This window comes from Lichenostomus cassidix, chromosome 3 (genome assembly GCF_008360975.1).
Source record: "Lichenostomus cassidix isolate B80296 chromosome 3, HeHo_3.0, whole genome shotgun sequence".
In the NCBI taxonomy this organism is placed as follows: Eukaryota; Metazoa; Chordata; class Aves; order Passeriformes; family Meliphagidae; genus Lichenostomus; species Lichenostomus cassidix.
In genome coordinates, this window is record NC_139483.1 from 76,437,230 (window position 1) to 76,458,376 (window position 21,147).

Consider the following 21,147-nt stretch of genomic DNA (forward strand, 5'->3'; position numbering starts at 1 on the left):
CTTATTAATCAAGGTATTATTTCTAAAATAATGTCTCTCACCCATACTGCAAATACATTACCACCCACCCTCAGTGCCTGGTTTAACATTTTGGGCTTGCTCATGTGGTAACACAGTCGGCATGGAAGGAGCATGGGACAGGCAGCAGGGAGAGCCACCGGCACATTGAGGGCTGTAGAGCGCTTGGCAGATGGAGGAGCTGAGCAGCACCAGGCACACACGGGTCTTGCCCAGATGCCACAGTCTGCCACATGCTGAAGGAGTGTAGGGGTGATGAAGGAGAGTCACGAGTCCGTCTTTGGGCTTTGTGCAGTGAGGTTGCAGGACATGACCAGGAAGAGGAGGCTCAGGGGATACCTTATCACTCTCTACAACTACCTGAAAGAAGGGTGTAGCCAGATAGGGGTCGAACTCTTTTCCCAGGCAGCCACTGACAGGATGAGAGGACATAGTCTTAAGCTCTCTCTAGGGAAAATTAGGTTGTACATTAGGCAGAAATTTTTCCCAGAAAGGGTGATTAGGCATTGGAATGGACTGCCCAGGGAGGTGGTGGAGTCACGATCCCTGGAGGTATTTAAGGAAAGACTGGACATGGCACTTAAGTGCCATGGTCTAGTTGACATGGTGGCGTTCAGTCATAGGTTGCACTTGATGATCTCAGAGATCATCAAGAAACGCCAGCTGCCATCTCGGTGCCGCTGCCTGGCACACCTGGCCACCCCGCTCGCCCACCGCGGCTCCCCGCACGGCAGGGGCAGCACCTTGCGTGTGCACCGCTCCCACGGGTGTCTCTCGGGACAGCAGGGCCGGGGCAGGCGGGGGCAGGCCCCGGAGCCCGCTGCTGAGCCCGTAGCTCCCGCGGGTGCCACGGTGCCAGCGACGGGGCTGGGCTCGGGAGTGGGCCCGGGCGAGCGCGGAGGCCCCGGCGGCCCGTGACCGGGCGCGTCAGGTGACGCGGGTCACGCCGCCTCCCCGCCCGCCCCGCCGGCAGCTGCGCCGCGCTCCGCCAGCGCCGTGCGGGGGGAAGGAGGGGAGCGGCGGCGGGCGCGGCGCCAGCGCGGGACCTGCGCCCCCCGCGCCCCGAGCCCGCCGCAGGCAGAGGGGCCGCGGAGCCCCGTCGGGAGCGCGGCCGGCATGAGCCAGGTGCCGAGGAAGCTGCCGGAGGAGGAAGAGGGGGACGAGGAGGAGGAAGAGGAGGAGGAGATCGTGGGCTTGGCGGGCTACGCCGACGGGGCCGAGTCCTTCTCGGACGGCGACGCGGAGAGCGGCGGCGATGAGGCGTGTGAGTGCCGCTCGCGGCGGCCGCAGCGGCACCGGGGGCGGCGGGGAGCGGCGTGGCGGCGGCCGCGGGGCTGCGGGGGCGGAGGCTGGGGCTGCTCCCGGAGAGCCGAGGGGCAGCACCGGGCTCGGAGGGGGCTGCGGGGCAGCGGCGGGCAACCAGTGCGGGTGCGGGGTGAGGCGGGGCGGCGGCCGGGGTGAGGCCGGGACGGTGGCGGGGGGCACGGGGCCGCCGCCAGGAGGTGAGGTTTGGCTGCCCGCGGATGTGGGTCAGGGAGGAGGCGAGGCTTCCCGCGGGGTTTGGGGCACGAGGGGAGCCAGGGACAGCGGTGCGGGGGAGACGAGGCGTCCGGAGGGAGGGCAGGCCCGGCTGGGGACGGGGGTGGGCGCTGAGGGGCCCGGCGGAGCGGGGATGCTGCGGAGGTGGCCGCGGGAAGGGCCGGGACGGGGACAGGGTGCTCGGTGGGTCAGAGGGTGCAGGGAGCTCTGAAGCAGCAGCAGGGCAAGGGCTGACAGATAGCAGGAAGCGTTGGGAAAGAGGGAGGAGGCAAAGGGAGTGCAGGTAGTGTGTGTGTGTAATCTCTCATCAGTGTTCTTCATGTCTGGGGTGAGACTTACTAGTTATTAGAGGCCACAGCCTGATGATGTGACCCCAGTGTGCCAAGGAGGTGGGGGATTGGGTGTCGCGCTATAAAAGGCAGCGGCCACACGCAGCTCTGTGTCCGGGGCTGCACCGCAGCTGTGAGTGTCAGTCGCACAGTGGCAGGCTCTGCTACATGTCCGTGTGTGCTTGTGAGGACCCGCGTTACTCACTACATGTCCGTGTCAGTATGGATGGTGATGCTAAGAAGGACGGGCTTACCAGGAAAAGCAGTCTCATTCAGTAGAAAAAGGAAATGCCAGCTCAGAGCCTGTTGCGTTCATTCAGAGACTGAATTCATTCTTCTGAGACATATTTCACAAAGGAGCTTGGAGAACTCTCAGTATCTCAGGATGAAAAAAGAAGTGCTTTTTTATAAGAGCTTAATAAAAGACCACATGTTTTAAGTCTACTTCAATATTAGCGTGCGGAACCCTTCTCCTTAAAGGCCCAGTCCTACAGGCTGCCATGGGAGGTACTGCATTGACTAATGTAATTTTGGGGAGGGAAGCAAGGTCAGTGCTTTGAGTATAAGCCTTCATGGTTGAAAGCTATGGGAATGTTAGACTCTTAAGAGCTGTAACTGAGACTAAATAAAGTCTTACTTGAACCTGCTGAAGAATTGCCTTCATTTTGATGCAAAGACAATAAATTTTCATGTATTTCTTTAGTCCTGCACTAACTTACCATTTTCTTTAGAGAAATGATCCATCTTCTGTCTTCAGATTAATTTATTTGGATATTTTTGAATAGGACTTTGTTGGACTGCTGAAAATTTCAATTGCTTTTTTGTGGGAACACCAGAATATTATACTTAACAGAAACAAACCTTTCCATGCTGAACAGCAGGAGAAGACAGTCCATGCAGGGGCTATTTTAGACAGGATTAAAACAAAATCCGTTTTAACTGTCCAGATTCCCTGGCTTTCTGTTTCATTTTGAATTCTCTGGAAAAAGAGACATATAGCATCTGAAATGGAAGGGGTGGGGATTTGGGTCTGTGTTTTGTGTAACACTGGGCTGCAGGGCAAGGGGCTTTCCCCTGTTTTTTGTCCTCTTTTCCTGGCTCTGTACAGCAAGTAGTCCAAAATTCAGTGTCACAGCCCCCACTTTTCTACAAAGAAAGAATGGAAAGGGCAGTGTAAGAAGAATGGCTTCAATGCATGGCTGTTGACCGTGAAGAGAAAAGCCAGGCTTAAAAGTAAAAGCATAATTTCTTTTTGTAAGCATGCAGAAGATTTCAAAACTTCATATTGATCATCTCTCACTCCATACTGGGTTCTTGTTTCCAGCCTCAATGCTGAAACCATGGCTCTTGTCCTTATTTTTAGTTTACGCATAGGGTCATATTCAGAGACCTTAAAACACTTAAATTTACATAAACCCTAGTCATATTTTTACAGATGCAATTAAAAAGTATTTAAAAGCAGAGAAGCCCTCTGCAGAGTGTCCAAGGAAGTGGCTTTAAGACATACTATTGCAGAGTGGTGCACTTGTGGCAGTGTGGAACCAGGTCTTCTGGTTCTGAGACTTTTCTGTAGCCACAAGAATTTCCTTCCACCAGGCATTTTTGCAATGTCTATGAACTGGCAGTAGCTGAACAGCCTTCTTCATTGCATACAAGCTTTTTCTCTTAACTCTTTAGTCTCAGGCCATCTGTTAGCATTGAAGATGTTCATTGTATGTGTTCTGTAAGGGCATTGTCTTGACAGCAATCCAAAGTGCTGCAAGTACCACAGTCACAGTAGTACTGGAAATGTTACAGGATTAATGGTCTTAAAGGTAAGAGTAGAAAGCCTGGGACTGCTGTCTCTCCTTTACACAGAAATGGTTAAAACTTAAAATAACTGTATTAGTGGGGGGGAAAAATTGATTATTAGCTGTGTTAGTTCAAAACTAGACTCAGAGGCTCATTACCTTGTGGATGGTAACATGAACAAAATAATTCCTTTCGGCTTTATGTGCTTGAACAGATCAGCTATGATGTTTTATTTGGATGTTTGAAAGCTGGTGGGATGTACAGAATATGGCATCCCCATCCCATACGCCTGCGAAGCACACTGATAGTCACTTTGACAAGTAATTGCAACTGATCTGGAATTCAGGATGGGCTTCAAAAACTGTGTTAGTTATCTCTATATATCTGATAGTGTAAAGGAGATATTAAAGCGTTCATTGTGTACTGTGCGTCCTGGTGAGACAGGTCGGGACTGCTGCGTGCAGTTCTTAACTCCTCAGAGCTGTGCTCTTCTGCATGTTGCAATGCATGCAAAACACACTCCATAAGCAAGGACACAACAGCGGTTAAGTTTTGTAAGGAATTGAAGGCCTCTCTGGGGAAAAGTGCTTTTAGGTTTGTTGAGTTAAATTTGTGAATACCTCAAAGGATATGGCCTCAAACCAGCATGGCATCTGTTCTTTATGGCTGCTTAGAAAAGTTGAAATATGAAGGACTGTTGATATGCATTAGAGACTGGCATTTTGCAACATTTGCTCTTTGCAAAAGTGAATGAAACAGGAAATGTGTTGCATCTCACAATAGGGAAAATTATCTTTCCCATTATAGAACAGAGAAGAGTTTAGTGTTTCTCTTGGGCATATTATGATCTCACTCAGTAACCTAGTCTGGGAAGTTGCAGTGATACATCTACTGGCATTTCTGTGGCAAATTAAAAAAGGAGTTGTCATGTACTCCTGCAAAGGAATGTGGGCAGGCAATGCATCGTCCAATTCCTTTACATATAAGGTAATCTCTTAACTCTCTCTGAGAAGGAAGTGCTATAGAAGCCTTGCTATCTCATAAGGTTTGGATGATACTCTTACATTTCCCTGTCTTTGAACTGGCAGGATTTCAAAAGCTAAATGACAGTTTTACTAGCAGAAGAGCTGTTATTCATTCTTCTCATCACTAACTCTGCAGTTGCAACTGTATTTTTTTTAGTATGGCTTTAATGGAAAGCAATTTCTTGCTATTAAGCATTACAATCAGTAAAAATCTAACAGACTGGAATAATTTAATACTACAGTGTAAACCCCAAGTTATTTAAAATATTTCTTCAGATGTATGTGGGGTTTTAGCTTGTTTCTTACAGAAAAGGAAGTTAGGTAAGTAGTCTGTGCTGAGGTTTTCTCATCAATGGTCAGAACCTTGCAAACTGCAGTCCACCTTCAACCAAATTTGAACAAACCCCAACCCCTTAAAGATTAATATTAAGTTCCCACAAGTTTGAGGAAAACTGGCATTCAGAAGAGAGTAGAGAGCTAAATGCAGTGTGAACAGGTGAGCAGCTGTGTGTGTTCTCTGTGGCAGCAGCTGGCAGATGGGTGTACATATGTGCATGGTGTAGCCAACTGAAATGTGCTGAGCTCCAGTTCAGCCACAGCGTGTCATATCTGTTACTTGGAGGATATGTCATAAGACACACAGGAGGAAGTTGGTGGTGTTGTGGTGGGAAGAGGAAGGGGACACAAAGTGCAAATCCATGGTAAATGAGACTTTGTAAGATCAGTTGCATACAGAGCAAATGGCAGGCTGTCAGTTTTTTTTAAACATGCAATAAAACCTCAGCCTGAAGACTGTTCTTTATATGTTTTTATAAAGTCTTTATAAAGCTTTGAATAAGTTATTTTCCGTTCTGATGGCCAAAAACCAGAATGCCATGAAGGATACACCATGAAATCATGCATGTTTGGTTTAGTCTGTTGACAAGACTGTACCCCCAAAACATAAGCTGTTGTTACATTGTCTTGGAACAGATGTTTATTATTCTTCTGTAGTTGTAAAGTGTTGTAGGCACGTGTTTCTCCCAGCCACAGCAGGCACTGCCCCTGTTCAAGTTGATGGGAAGAGTAAAGCAGCGTGTTGACCTCAGTTTCTTACTTCCTTAATTTGTTGTGTGTAAATCAGCAGAAGTGGCCATTGCTTTGGAGGATGAGATTCTTACGGAGTTACCTATCACTGTTCTGCCTCAAGGTGTTTCCCCTGTGCACTGTTCCTGCCTGGCAGTGTTTCATGTGTGGTAATTGACAAGACCACAGTAAGTGGTAGTACCTGTCAGGGCTTTTCAGTTGTATTTGAAATGGACAGGATACCACCCATAATGAGTTGAAATCTGTCAGTCACCGGTGACACAGCCTACACCGAGTGGCACAACCCCTCACAAGCCAGTAGATGGTGCCAGGAGATGTTTTTTGCTAATACTGCAATACCTTCAGTTTGAGAAGCCCTTCTTCTCTGTCACTCAAATTTGGGAGGCGCAAACAGACCAGGACAAGGTTCTGTACCCTCCTGGTTCTGTACCCTCCTGGCACACATACCCTGCTCTTGTGTTTCTGAAAGTTGTGAGTGATGCTTGAGGAACACAAGAAGACACAAGATGTGGTCACCACCCTTGGGTGCAAAACATGCTCCAAGGCAAAGGGTTCCTTTAAGCTTTCCATCTTTTTTGGCTGATAAAGCTATATAATAAATTGACAGGTTCGAATTGTTGCTGAGGTTTCTTGTTTTGAATTTTCATGTTTTGGGAGTTAGGCTGACCACTTAATGTATGCAGGGTATATTCAAGAATGATGCATGTGAATAAATGTGTGCCAGTTTTCTGCAATTCAAAACTTAGGCCAGCAGTAAAGGAGGAAGAAATGCAATTGTGTTGTGCTACAAAGTATAATCTGAATAGTCTGTAATGCAGTGGATGGGAGCCGATCTACAAAACCTTGCTAGATAGTATGTTTAGCCTGTTGTGTGATCAGTATTTTAAACCTGACCTCTGTGTACTTCAAACTGTACTCTGTGGATTTAGCACTGACAACTCATTTTTTTGCATTGCTTGTGTTTGACACTGCAGACAGTTTTAGAGTGTTTGAAAGCTTATTACATATAAGGGCAGTGCCATTTCACCTCAGCACCAAAAGGCATTTCAAAGTTACCGGCCAGCTAAATGCAGCAATTTAAACTGCTGTAGATGTTTTGGTTAGAGATACCTGAAGCTAAAGTTGGTGTTCCTACAGGAATGGATAGCTATAAGTTCATGTCCTTACAGATATAACAGCATAGTTTACTGTTGGAACTACTTGATGCTAATATAACTGCATCAGCACCAGAAAAACTAGTACCAGTTTCAAACTGGAGTAGGTAACACAATGAAACTCCTGTGTTCCCAGGCCTTTGTTTTGCAAATAGGCAGATGATATGATGTAATCTTATTGGATAACAAACCTTTACACATTGTAACAAATTACTGAGCAGGAGGTGAAATCCTAAGGACCTTAGAAAAGGACTCCTCATGAGCTTAGTGCTGTAAGTTCCAACATAGAATTTTGTGCCTGCTGAGTTGAACTCTTCCTGTAGCTCCTTGCATGTGTGATTTTACTTATTTATTTATTTATTGGTTGATTGATTTTAGAGAAAGGAAACCCTCAGGAAGATCATGCAGAGGTACTTAACACAGTCTTACTCTGTTCTTCCAGCAGTGTGATGTAGCTATCAGCTGAAAACAGTATTTGTTGTCAGATGATACTCTTTTAAAGAATCATATATGTGGCATAGTGTTAATTAGAGTAAAATAAGGTATTTTAGGATGTCTGTGTGTGATAACAGATTTTTCACATACAAACAGAGCAGTCAAGCCTTCTACAGTTTCTGTCTTAGAGGTGAAAAGTAGATTTTCTGATAGTATAGCTTAAGGGGCAAATAATTCAAGTTAAAGTGCCTGTAGCACTGCTCTCTAAGCTTGAACATTGGTAACATTTGCATAAATTCAAATAAAAATTTCATGAAAATAAGTATCAAATGCATGTTATCTGGCAGTTACTAATTATATTGCCATAGTATATTCCTTTTCTTCTTGTGTGATTTTATTCAGTTTTGGATTTCAATGATCCCTTCAGTACTGAAGTTAAGCCAAGAATCCTGCTCATGGGATTGAGAAGAAGTGGAAAGTCTTCCATTCAGAAAGTTGTCTTTCACAAAATGTCGCCGAATGAGACTCTCTTCTTGGAGAGCACAAACAAGATCTGCAGAGAGGATGTTTCCAACAGCTCCTTTGTCAACTTTCAGATATGGGATTTTCCTGGGCAAATTGACTTCTTTGACCCTACGTTTGATTATGAGATGATTTTCAGAGGCACTGGAGCACTGATATTTGTTATTGATTCTCAGGTAAAAAAAGGGGCTTTAGGCTACTTTTTTCTTCCTTCAGCAATAGACAAATGGGTTGGAAAGCATAGCTTTTTTCAAAGCAAATAAATAATCTACATCACAAATACACATTAAAAGAAGTCATTAAAACTTGACGAGCTGCTTGGCTATTTTTAATCTTTCTCTGCAGTATGTTCGGAAGTTAACTAATTTGTTTTAACATCCTAAGTGCTGACAGCATGAGATTGGTGCACATGCTGGATGTAGGCTCAAGCTTCTACTTATAAAACGTTAAAAAAATTAAGCTGTTGTTGAGCTGTATTACTATCTAAAAATAAGTATCATAAAATTTAATATATATATTTTAAATACTTTCCTAACTTGTAGCTCTTCTTTTTTCTTTATTAGGATGATTATATGGAAGCACTAGCTCGGCTGCATCTTACTGTGACCAGAGCCTATAAAGTGAATCCAGATATCAACTTTGAAATCTTTATCCATAAAGTGGATGGTTTATCTGATGATCACAAGATTGAAACACAGAGGGATATTCACCAGAGGGCAAATGATGACCTTGCAGATGCTGGATTGGAGAAGATTCACCTCAGGTGAGAAAAGGTGCTGTGTAGAGAATCCTAAAGAGGAGAGCAGCTTATTTGACAAGCTACCATTTTCTATTCTCTTGAAGTAGCAGGCAACAAGCTTTTGACATATGAAGGAAAGGGATAATCAGAGATACTGCGTTTGACTTGAGCCAAAGTATCTTATTTCTGTTTGCTGTCTTGGAGGGAAAGATAGAGAGCTCCTTAATAACAGATGACAAATATGCCAGAGTCGTATCAGTGTTTGCTGCAGCTGCTGTCCTGAAATAAGTTTGCTTGGACAATGACAGCAACCAGTAGAGTTCCAGACAGTAGAGAGTATATGCCACTACATCACTTTTGTCTTCTTTGAAAGCTCTCTGCCACATGGTCCCCTCCCAGTCACTCATCCTCATTACTGCAGCCTGCTTGGAGCCACTTGGGAAGATCCGTGCTGTATCTTTGCCTTGTGTTTTCTGGTAAAATGGATTATTGTAGCAAATAGTGACAAATAGTGGACTTCTGCAGACTGGGAACTAGAGGACATCAAGTTGTCATGGCTTTCGTAGCACTTTAAAGCCCAGTACAAATATATTAAAAAGAGAGGCCTGCTCCATGAACATGCCAGCTCTTTGGAGCTCTTAACTGCTCGACTGCATTACTGCACTGATAAATGGGTCCACAACTTTCAAAAAGTAGATCACAACAGACACACTCAGTAATACTCCTCTCCTACAACTCAAAAAATATTTTTGTAAGAATACCAGCATGGGAGTTGCATGAAGAAGTTCTACATCAAGGTCTGGTTTTCAGTGACTAGGTTGGGGTTTTTTTAGTGTAGAGATGAAGTCCTGTGCTTCAATTATATCTTGATTTTTGATCACAGGGTAATTGCATTAGTGTAGGCACTTACTGTTTGACAATATTTTATTTCACTCATATTATGAAAGGTACATAATGTTCACAGTATGTGGCTAAAAGGAAAATGTGGTGACGTTTTTTTCCAGCTTTTATCTGACAAGCATATATGATCATTCTATATTTGAAGCATTTAGCAAAGTGGTACAGAAACTGATTCCACAGCTCCCAACACTGGAAAACCTGCTTAACATCTTTATTTCAGTAAGTACTTACTATATCCTTTGTCTGTAGATCTGGCTGTGTCCAACATGCATGTTCAGATACTCTCTTCATTGCCTTCCTAGAGATCTTGAGCAATGTGAACTCTCAGAGAAATTATCAGAACTTACTTGAAATACATCTCCATGCAGCTTGGCCTCACCTCCGTATTAAACTGCATTGGTGAGCTGCTGAGATACTCAAAATATTTCCTGAGTCTCATAAAGTGGGTTAGTAGCCATCACTTTCCTGCTCATAACATCAACCTGAATGTTACAAAAGTCTGTGCTGCATGCATTTGTTTAAATTGTACTTAAAACTTGTATGAATAAATACTTAAAGGAGCATAATCTAGTCTGACCTCATATGTGGAACTTCCCAGAATTAATTTTACTTTGTATCGGAAGTTTACTGAGTTAAAGAAAACCTTCTTATGTTGTGAAATTTCTAGATGTAGAATCCACCACAGCTTTCACAGCTTCTGTAGTTACTCTGAAGGCCTGTTAGGGAGCTTTGTATACCTAGTGGTTTGTTACCACTGTAGAAGAGATTGCTTGCTCCACTCTTCCTGTGTGTCTGATCCCTTCCTTTACTTTGTACTGAATCTGGCACTCACCTGTTCCCTCATGGGGTTACTATGACACACACTAATGTACTATTTAATTTAGTTAAAAGTAGGTGATGGAGGAGTCCAACACGCTTTTATTTTGACAGAAGGTAAGAGGTGGAAACATGGGGCAATGAGTGAAGGGGAGCACAGTGAGTAGGTCGTGAAAAGAGAAAACTACCCTTTTTTGGTTGTCGTTAGATCAGGTCATAGTGGCTCCAAAAACTGCACCCTTTCTCACAATATTCCAATTTTGCACGTGGCATCTAGCATTAATTTTTAAATCTTCAATTTCCGAGTGAGGTGTTTTGTTGTGTCTTTTTGTGATTTTGACATAAGAACTTATTTAATATCACTCAACAGCCTATAAGATAAAATTAGATTTCATGGTTTCTCTGTGTGAAAATGGAGAGAAAAGTTGGATGTGAAAGGGAAAGCTAGGAATAGAGGAAGGTCATTCCAGAACTTATTCTCTTACTATTAGACAACATATTTATACTGTTTCATAATGAATGGTTTGCTACAAAGATCTGTTTCTTCCAAAACAGCTGGATTGTATACCAGTTTATTGTCATGTAGTCTCAAAACTCCACGACAGAAGGGTAATGAAGAAACAATGACAACAATTCTAGAGCAATTAGATAGTGGTTTTGGCACACAGTCTTACAGAGAAAGCTGTCTGAATAGTAGTCCTCCTTGTGCCAGAGTCACCCCAGTCACTCATTGTGAGTCAGATCTCTGTATGGAGTCTCCTCACTGTTTGGAGTTGGTGGAGAGTTTGTACAGAATCTCCACGTGAACTGAGCACAGGTGGCTTCCTGAATGACTGGTGACAATTGCTCGTGTGTCTGGAATACCCAGCTCCAATCATATATAAAATATCAGGTATAATTTGTAAGGAAGAATAAGTATTTCAAATAAATGTGAAGTCCAGAGAAGTGGGAGAGGTGTGCCATTTCCCCTGTTCAGTATGGGAAAGAATCTCGAACTGTTTCTATGCTCCAGTTTCTTAGTGACCTAGGGCCATGTGTAGCTGCATCACTATGTCCTGAGTATGCTTGCTGTTTTTACAAGTATCTTCTGTCTGTAGCCAGAGAGACTCAGAATGACTGCAACCACAGGAAGATGAAGCATCATTTTCCAGCATACAATTACTTAGGGGGTACCTCTTTACCTTGGCAACTTAGTAACAATAAATTTTGGCATGGATTTTGATCACGCCTTGCCTCAGGAAGCCGATGGGCTGGATATCAGGGTGTGGGTGTATTCGTGTTCTACTTTTGCAGCAGTATTCATGAGGAAGTGCTTTCATTTATGCCACAGAGACTTCCAACACAAAAAGCTGACGATTACAAAAATAGATCTGTGATCATTCTTAAGTTCACAGCAGGTTTTTGCCTAAGTTTATAAGGCCACTGTGAACATGTTTGAGGAACCATCGGTGTGATAATACTGCTTCTACATTCTTTAATGTAACTGCTTGTAAGTCATAAAATAACAGTTTTTTTGGTACTCAAAATCCATGTAAATCTTACCTGACACTTAACCAGCTTCATATCGAAGGATGACTGTTCATTAATTACTGTGGCCTTATAAACCAATCAAGTTGTGTGACATGGGAATATGGATTTTTCACTTGAGGGTTGTTTGGTTTGTTTTCAGGGATGTTAAAAACTATGTATTAAACAATTATTATTGTAAAAATAAAATTACATACAGTTTTATAATTTAGTAATTTAAATTTTGTAATTTGTAAATTCAAACATAGTGTCGCTGTTGAGCAGCTAGCAGAGTAATGAAGGCACCAGTTCTCAGTGGCAAGAAGGAATGACCTTTATTGTTTTGATTTCATCACATATATAGAGTTCTCAAAAGTTACCCAGATTGGTCAGTCAGAAGCCTTTCCCCAGGCCTGATTGGCCAGGCCTGCACTGCCCAAGTTCTGGGACACTGTTCCAACAACATCCAAACTTTATCTTTATTTACAAAACACAAGAAAACTTCTCATGGGAAAAAACCTGTGCTAACCACAACATAGTGCTTAAAATTAATTCATGAGATCTGCTGTTTGCTGTAACACCTGCTTAAATAACAGTCCAAAATTCATTCTTAACTGGATGTGACTGGCAATATCCTCTTAAGTTCTTTTGAAAATTGCTTTTTAGGGCCAAATTCTTGCTTACTCTTCATACTTTCAAGACAGAAGAAGAAAAAGATAGGCCTGTTTACCTGTCCTAGGAATTGGAGTAATACTATCACTTTTACTGAACTCATTCTGTTGAAGGAATAGAAACTGTCTTCTACATCATCACACCCCGTATAGTTGAGAAACATGGTTTGAGTTTCAAGTACCTATCCAAAATAAAATCTCATATATTCATTGCAGTTTTTTCACAATGCCTCTCTTGGTTCAGATTAATCATGGAATATTCTTACAGAGATTCAGGGTGTTTTTAGCACATGTTGCATCTTCTCTGCAAACTGCAGGGTTGTCTCAGAGAGAACTGGTGCTGATTCAGACCCTGCTCTTGTTTAATCAATGGCAGCCTTTAATTCAGCTGCATAAGGCTGCTATTGGCTTTTTTTTCTTTAATAAGGAACCCACCTGCTCTAGTACCAGAAACAGTTGATTTCTTATTGTCATTTACCCTGAGCATTAATGATGTAATGTCTCTTTGAATAGTACTTTTTATCCACTTTTTTCCTGTTTTTTTATGACTTCTTATTATTGTTTCTACAATTTCTGTTTGGGTTTTTTGGGGGTAGGGGGGTGTGGGTGTTTGAGTAAATTCCATACAAAAATTGTGGGAAATCCTTTGCTTTTTTGGTTACAGTTGTACTAAAAACCCTGGCAAATTAATTATTTGAAGGCATGTGGGTACAATTTAGTGGTTTCTACCCCTCACAGTCCACCCTCCCCTTTCACAGAGGTTTCTGTCACTATACAAAGTTCTAAAGAAGCAAGTATGTGCAGTTTCTCAGCAGGTCCTACCAAGATGGATTAGCTGCAATTGAAAACAAACATAATTTAAGTTAAGAGAGCAATTTCTGCTCTTACTGGCACGTGTAACTGCTGGCATGGCAAACATCTCAAGACGAAAACTTTCTGAACTGTCACTGCAAGTACAGGCAGCTCATAGCACCTGGAGTTCTGAGACTAAACAATCACTTCTTATTGTTAAATGTTACTATATTGTCACTGGCATCTTAATAATTTAAAGTGCATCTTACCTGTGCAGCTGAAATTGTTGCTATGTCCCTCTTTGTGTAATACAAAATTTTGTAATTGACTTCTCATGAATGACACTGCAGGGCTCAAGTTCCAGCTTCTTTTGTCTGAAATTACTTGTATTTTCAAATACAATTTTGGTAATGAATTATGGCTATGTATTTATATGCTATTTCAATTGAATCTTGTAATTAATCTTACTTGACAGCATCTGTTGAACTATGTGAGGTGCTGTGAGAATTACTATTTAGTAAGCAAAATTACAGAACTATCATATATGGCCAGAACAACCAGCATAAATATGCTTACATTTTTGTTCATTACTGAAAGAGTAAAGTTTTTGTCTATGCTCAAAGAGCATAGACTCATAGAGCCCTGTAGGCTGAAAGGGACCTTCAGAGGTTAGCTGCTGCTCAGTCAGGCCAGTTACAGAAAGTTGCTTATGGCTGGGTCCAGTTCAGCTTTGAGCATCTGAAAGGATGGAAACTCTACAAACTCTAAAGTCAGAATGCTTCCAGTCCTTCACTACTCTTATGATAATTTTTTTTTCTTGTATCAAGTCAGAATTCCAGCCTGTACCTTTTGGCTTTTGTCCTTCAACATTGTAGCTCTGAGAAGAGTTTGGCTCTGGCTCTGGCTTCTCTGAACCCTTACATTAGATACTTGTAGACAGCAATGAGCCTTCTCCAGGTTGAACAAAACCATTTCTTTGAGACTCTCCTTATACATTCTGTGCTTCAGCTTATCTGCCTAAGGTATCCATAATGTATAATTTGTTTTGAATATTTTTTTTTATTGCTGACTTACTGAAATATGCCACTCAGAGAGTCCTTTCCATTATGAAATGCAAAAAATTCGGCTCTATACTCTGTTATTACTAATGGATGTTTGCAGCCTTAGCTCTGTGTGCAGTGATGGAAAAATGATGCCTCTTTAAGAAGAAATGCCTCTTTAAGAAAATACTGTTGGCCATTTTTCAATAGCCTATCCAGTGTTGGAAATTTTTCTGCCTATTTCAGGAAATGTGGAAAGCAGGAGAGTCACTTTAGTCACTTAACTATGTGTTAAATAGTTGACTTAGAAAAGAAAGAAGAAAAAAGGGAAAAGTTGTGTAACTACAAAAGAAGCTGAAACAATTAAAACTTGTTAGGGATTTTCAATGCGGTTTTTGGTGGTTACAAAACTACTGTGGCAGCAGCCCCAAACCATTTTAAAAAGGGAATCCCATATATGAAGGCAATTCAGTTGGATGGAGTAAGTTGCTTGTCTTCCAATATAGGTGGATACTGAAGCGTATTTTATAGCTTGCACTTTAGCAATACCAGGAAATTGCCCTTTTTTTCGTGCTGGGACATGTACTGCCCAGGTGTAATCCCTTGATATCAGCCACTGATATCAAAGGCTGCTGTTTTCACTTAAGCAGTACACATTTTTTTTCCCAGGAAGCAGAGGCTTATGGCAGTTTACCTTAATGTACACAAAGAGTAAGAGCTAGCATTCCTGGCTAGCTTCTCAGAGCTGTGAATATGATACATCTCCAGTATGGAGGGAGTCTTAATCAGCTTGGCAGGATGACAGGAACATAGCTGTCATCACTTTAGCAAGCCTCAGCATTTTAAACATGATTTTAACCACCAGTGCTACATGAAACCTGAAGGCACCATCAAAATGTTGGTCTTTCCCTTGTGGTCCTAAGAGATGTTCTACAGAACCAGACAGTAGAACAGCCACAGACCCCAGTGAAAAAAATTCTTAATTTCTTTGAGATATCAGTTCCTGAACAATACTGTGTTCTTTGTCCATCAGTGTTTTTTTCCCTTTGTTTCTATCTTCTTATATGCCCAGCTAGAATAACTTCCAATCATAGCTTTCTTTTATGTCTGTTGCTGCAATTAAAACACCAAAAGCTTGAACTTGGAAGATTTTTCTGCTATCCCTCCCCGCCTGCATTTTTCACTGAAAAGAAATACAATTTCTTCAAGTGGAGAAGTTTGGGAGCGTAACTTGGCATTATGTCTGCTCAGAGGCAGAAACTGTTGGAAGATCTGTGAACATTATGGTTTGCAACAAATACAACAGTGCTGTATGGACAGTTCTTTCAAAATGAGCGTGATTGTGGTTTAACTTCTTCAGCCTAGCCTTTTTGTATAACAGGCAAGTAAAGGTAAAAAAAGCTTGATGTGAATTTGAAAACATGGCTTCCACTTTATTTTTCTTTTTTTCTTCTCTTGAATAGAATTCTGGGATTGAAAAAGCATTTTTATTTGATGTAGTCAGTAAGATCTATATTGCAACAGACAGCACTCCAGTGGATATGCAAACTTATGAGCTCTGCTGTGATATGATAGATGTTGTGATTGACATTTCTTGTATATATGGGTAAGTAAATAATGAAAGTTTTCCATTTAGTTGTGTTCTGAGACTCTGAGTAGCCTCAAAATTAGAGTGATGTGGGTATAAACAGTGAGAATGGATAATTTGCCAGGACAAGGGAAGAGGAAACAGCTGGCTTCTGTGGGACTGATCCTTCCCAGCAACAATCACTGCTCCCTGTTCAGCCTCTTTTGTGAGCATCTTCCTCTTTTTATTTTTAATAATTTTATTTGGAGGAAGAAGTGGGAAGAAACCAACCTAAAATAAAAGAAAACATCATCTTTTTTTCCCTAGGGATGAAGTCAACAGAAGAATGCCTCCTGTTTTAAAAAGAAGTGGGGCCATATTTAGTTACATTTAATAGCCAGTGGCCTCTAATGGCCTCAGAAAGTTGTTTCACTCTAGCTTCAGTTCTCTGTTTGTCCTCTATTGCCTACATGACCTTTCTGGGTTTTTCAGTTTCCCCTTCTTATATATTAGCAAACTGAGATCTCCTGGGCTAGCATGTACATCTTGCAAGCTGTGTTTTTAGTGGCTTGGCCCTTGGCCAAATTTAATGCTAGCCATTCCTGGGAAAGGGAGGGGCACACTAAGATTTAGTGCATTGAGATGTGTACACTTGGTGGCCAAAGCACAGCATGCTTAGAGAGTGGTAGGCTGGGGTAGCTTTGCATTTCTACCCACTCTTAGACTTTTTGCACTCTTGGAGAAAGTACAAGGGGGAGTCCTGATGCAGATGTGCAATAAGGACTGGAACAATAAATTGTTGAATACTTACCTAATTTTTTGAAGTTTGTATATTCTACTGCGTGTTTCAGATTTTGGAGTCATCACTTAAGTAACTGTGTAAGAACTTGTTTTACAGAGGTATAAAATAAAAGATGCTGATTTTTGTAAAAAGAAAGATGATGCTGTGTAGTTCAAATGACAGTGCATTTAATAATTATCTGTACAACACCACTTGTGGGGCTATTTATTTACCAAATATCATTCTGCCACTGTGATTGTGTGGCCATTTAACATTTATCACCAGATATCTTCTTGCCATTTTTTAGCTACAGAATAAAGAAATGATATTACAATTCATTTCTTATCCTCTGTTCCTGGAGCATCTGTGGAACTTGCCACTTTAATATATTATTGATACTAATTGTTCTGGGAGGTTGATGATAACTAGCCATTTAACAATATCTGTGTGTCCATTCTGGAATGAAAATCAAATTACAATGTTACAATGTACAAAAACATTATACAGTGATCATCATGACACAGCATCTCTGAGGGAGAAACCTCTTTTCATAATACATTGCAAAGGCCAACATCTCATGAGGAAAATCTCATGATGTCTTAAGCTATCAGTCAGCTGCCACTGCTCAAGCAAGGTTACTGGGTTTGGAATTATCAGTACAGACCTACTGTTTCACATATTTATGATAAGTCATAATACAAAGCATTGATTAAAAGAAAAGCAGCCTTGTGGTAAATGGGTAGTAACTTACAGAGGAAAAAATAAGGTTCCAGTTCAGGGAATTGGCAATCAAACAAACTGATTTCTAGCCCCAGATCTAAGGTTTGGTGTGTGATGGAATAAACAATTTAATCTGTCTTCTTAGTTTATGTAGTGTGTAGTTTGAAGAAGAGTCTCTCTGAAAAGTTAAAATGAAGATTTCATAAAGTTTGAGATTCTTTGGTGAGAATGTAGCAGTACTTTTGTTAGCTAATCTGGTGTCTTTTCTTGTTTGTTTGAATATTGTTCTTTAGGCTTAAAGATGATGGCACTGGAACTCCTTATGACAAAGAATCAATGGCAATCATAAAGCTGAATAATACAACTGTCCTTTATCTAAAAGAGGTTACAAAATTCCTTGCTCTTGTTTGTTTTGTCAGAGAAGAAAGCTTTGAGAGAAAAGGTATTTTCCCCTTTTCTAGTATGCATTAGTTTCCCCTTATATTAGTGAGTTAATGAATAACTGAGGTTGTTATTAGCTGGTAACAGTTACTAACTGTATCATAATTATTGAGGTAAGTACAGCTTGATAAAGTTTACATAACATGGTTAAAGGCATGAAGTATTTGTGCTGGCATTAAGATGGGATGAAATCGGAAATGTATTTGACAACTTTCTGATATGAATGCATTTGAAAGTTTACATCCAATGCATTAAAGCTTCCACCTGCAACTGTAGAATGTGTTAGTTTATCTTGACTGACACTAATTTGTACCTGTTGACACCCGCATACACATTTGGAACAGCTTGCCTGCCATAACCAAGGGAAAATTTTTGAAACTGGCTGACAGTGTTCTTCCTTTTCTGATATCTGAAAGGAGGCTTCTGAAAAATTGCATATGTAGGACCTAGTCCTATTTAGGAGTGCTTTAATATTTTGCAGTTAAAGTGCATAAAATTTCTTTGTTATCTTTCTGACTCTCGTTGAGGTCAATACTGAATCCTTAGTTCATGATCTCTCTGCGCGATGTTCACTGAGTTACTGGTCTTTGTGACATGCCCTGAGAACAAAACTCAGCAGCACAAGAGCAAGCCGACATCAGGGCTTGTGTGCCACATCTTGTGATATTAATTCACCAAGAGGTGTGTTTGTGAATGCAGCATTGACACCATGTCTGCTGGGCTGACAGCCTGTTGAGCTTTAGAAAGAACTTAAACTGCTCCTTCATACCCCTACCACCTTTATTGCATATGAATGTGGGATGCAGTCACTTTCTGTTGTAAGCATGAAGTGTTATTTCTGCTTACTTACTAACAGCACTGTTTTGGAAAAGACACCATGTTGAATAAACATCCATTAGGGTTTCTCCCTAACAAATCCTAGTTTGAAAGTGGCAATGCTGTGGAAACAAGTGAAAAATGCTGCAGTATTTGAGTTAAGAAAGCTTATGGCATTAACATTGAATGAGGTCATGAGCTCATTACCAAAATTCTAAAACTGTATTGTGGTATTACAGAATTGTAGCACTCAGTAAGTCTTCCAATTGACTACCAATATGGCTTTACAGCTTTTCTGTGGGATCACATTCAGCCCACTGACATGGTAATGTTATCTGCCTATTATGTAAGGATCTAATCTAACAGCATGTCTATTGTGTTACTTTTTAATTACAATGTAAGATGAAATATAGTTGGCTGAGATTTGGTAATAGTTCTATCAAGTATCCATTTCAAAGCTTATGTATTGTCAAAAATGAATATTTCTTGATTAATAGATGGTACTTACTTTTATCGTAGTTATTCTGTAAAGCAGATTTCCAAAATGACACCATATTTTGTGAAATATTTCAGTTTTTCTTCTAATATACTGAGCACTTCTTCAAAGCCCATTATTAAATTAAAGCTCTGTTACCTGCCAATGAGCTTCTATTTGTTTTCTCTTAAAACTAGCAAGTATATTTATTAGCAGACATAGTATCAAGCTGTAATGCTTACTGAATTACTTATATATATCAAATGTGCTTTTGCTTAGCACAGAAAAAAATTGTGGATAGTTCACTGAATATGACCTCCAGACAGAGAGTATGGTGTTTCACTAAACATAGAATATAAGAAATTTTTTCATTACCGTATTTATATTTATGTCTTTATTAATATGTCAAACATTTCTGTCTCTGTAGGATTAATAGACTACAATTTCCATTGTTTTCGAAAAGCCATACAAGAAGTATTTGAAGTAAGAATGAAAGTAGTAAGATCTCGAAAGCATCAAAGCCACCTGCAAAAAAATAAAAGACCCACTCCCAATGGGACACCAAGAATGCCACTGTAACTGAGGTTTTCTGGCAATGTGGCAAGCAAAGTTTTCATGAAGTTGATGTGACTTCTGCATCTCATTGCACTGAGGGAAGAGGAAAACAAATGGGACTGATGTATTATATGAATTTTCCCTGAACGTTCAGAAAGCACTGTTTAAATATTTTTATCCGATCAGTTTTTTTCATACAGTGAGCACTTTGAGCAAAATGTTGTATATATAAACATTGAGGTGAACACTTGTACGAATTTTCTTAATATATGCTGTAAACCTTTTTCATGCCATATTAAGAAAAAACAGCTGTGACAGAAATACTGGGTACATAATTTGCACTTTTTCATGTTTTCCTTGTGGAGTTGGACTTTGATAAACTTAGTTTTTATGGTGATTTTGATGCATGGTGTCAGGTAAAATGTATGCTGTAGTTTATTTACCTGCTACAATCAAATTGGTTAGTAAACAATTAAGAAAACTTGGTACAATGCCTTTTTAAATTTGTGACAGCTAATACCTAACATTCATAGATCTAATTTCATATATTTTTCAATTTGTAAACTGAAGAATAATATTGAAGTATTACAGCAATAAGCACCTTACCAGGGATCGTAACTGGTAGGTAAATATTAGCTTTTATAAAACAGGCTTTTGGCCAAATTTCATCCGGAGTTCTCCTTAACACTGGTCATGCCCTCTCTTGGGTCTGTTTTTATTATTTACCTCAGCATATACCACTAAAAGACCTTTCTATAAAGATGATTGTTTTGTAAAACGGCTCTATGTTGCACTGGTATTTTTATAAGGCTTCAGAGGAGTATGTTGTACCTGTATGGTTGAATTTTACATTGCTAAGTTTGTGTTGAGAGCCTGCACATGTACAGTTGGCACGGTGAAGAATCTATTTCTAGTATGTATTTCCACCCTGACTTTCTGATGTACTGATAAGTCGTAAAGATGTGAGCACTGGGTTCTGATTCCCTCCAACAGGGGTACATCTGTGATTGAAATCAAGACGAGACCATTAAAATGAGTACTGGACAATCTACTTGCTATAATAATCAGCGTACATCACTACTTTTTATTTTAATATTGAATATGGGCAGATTTACCACAGGATCAGCCAGGACAGCAGAGGACTCTCAAACCTAAAAAGAAGTAACACTTACTTTCCATGTTCTGTACTCAGTGTTTTTGTTTAATTAGTGATACAAAGTTATAGTTGGAAGGGAAACTCTTCCTTTTACCAATTGCATGCATAGTCCAGTGGTTTTGCTGGCATCTTGTGGGGGTAAGAAGAATTTGACCAGAATGGGAGGCAGCTTGCTGTACACCAGAAGCAGGTAATGGGAAATGTACCTTATTCACAGCTAATCTGCCCCAGCCAAAATAGCTCTGGAGGCAGGCAGGAAGATAGAACCAATAG

General features: G+C 40.8%; 1 protein-coding gene across 2 annotated transcripts; it reads left to right on the plus strand.

Annotated features, from left to right (window-relative positions):
- The first annotated feature begins 961 nt into the window (after positions 1–961).
- RRAGD (Ras related GTP binding D) lies at positions 962–20,782 on the plus strand. 2 transcript variants are annotated; one of them, XM_085056360.1, is made up of 7 exons: positions 962–1,282; positions 7,780–8,075; positions 8,463–8,662; positions 9,643–9,757; positions 15,827–15,969; positions 17,725–17,873; positions 19,591–20,782. In XM_085056360.1, exons 1-7 carry the CDS (start codon positions 1,135–1,137, stop codon positions 19,740–19,742), a joined length of 1,203 nt encoding a protein of 400 aa, XP_084912486.1. In that variant the 5' UTR covers positions 962–1,134; the 3' UTR covers positions 19,743–20,782. The 2 variants fall into 2 exon arrangements, with proteins under 2 accessions (XP_084912486.1, XP_084912487.1); XM_085056361.1 differs by having other exon boundaries at positions 1,164–1,282; positions 7,805–8,075.
- Positions 20,783–21,147: the final 365 nt, after the last annotated feature.

What these genes read in the sequence shown, in the direction of transcription:
- RRAGD (XM_085056360.1), top strand. Translation starts at nt 1,135, where the DNA reads ATGAGCCAGGTGCCGAGGAAGCTGCCGGAGGAGGAAGAGGGGGACGAG. An exon ending in TTGGAGAAGATTCACCTCAG is followed by an intron (nt 8,663 to 9,642) that starts GTGAGAAAAGGT and finishes GTTTTTTTCCAG; the next exon opens with CTTTTATCTGACAAGCATAT. An exon ending in TGCTTAACATCTTTATTTCA is followed by an intron (nt 9,758 to 15,826) that starts GTAAGTACTTAC and finishes TCTCTTGAATAG; the next exon opens with AATTCTGGGATTGAAAAAGC.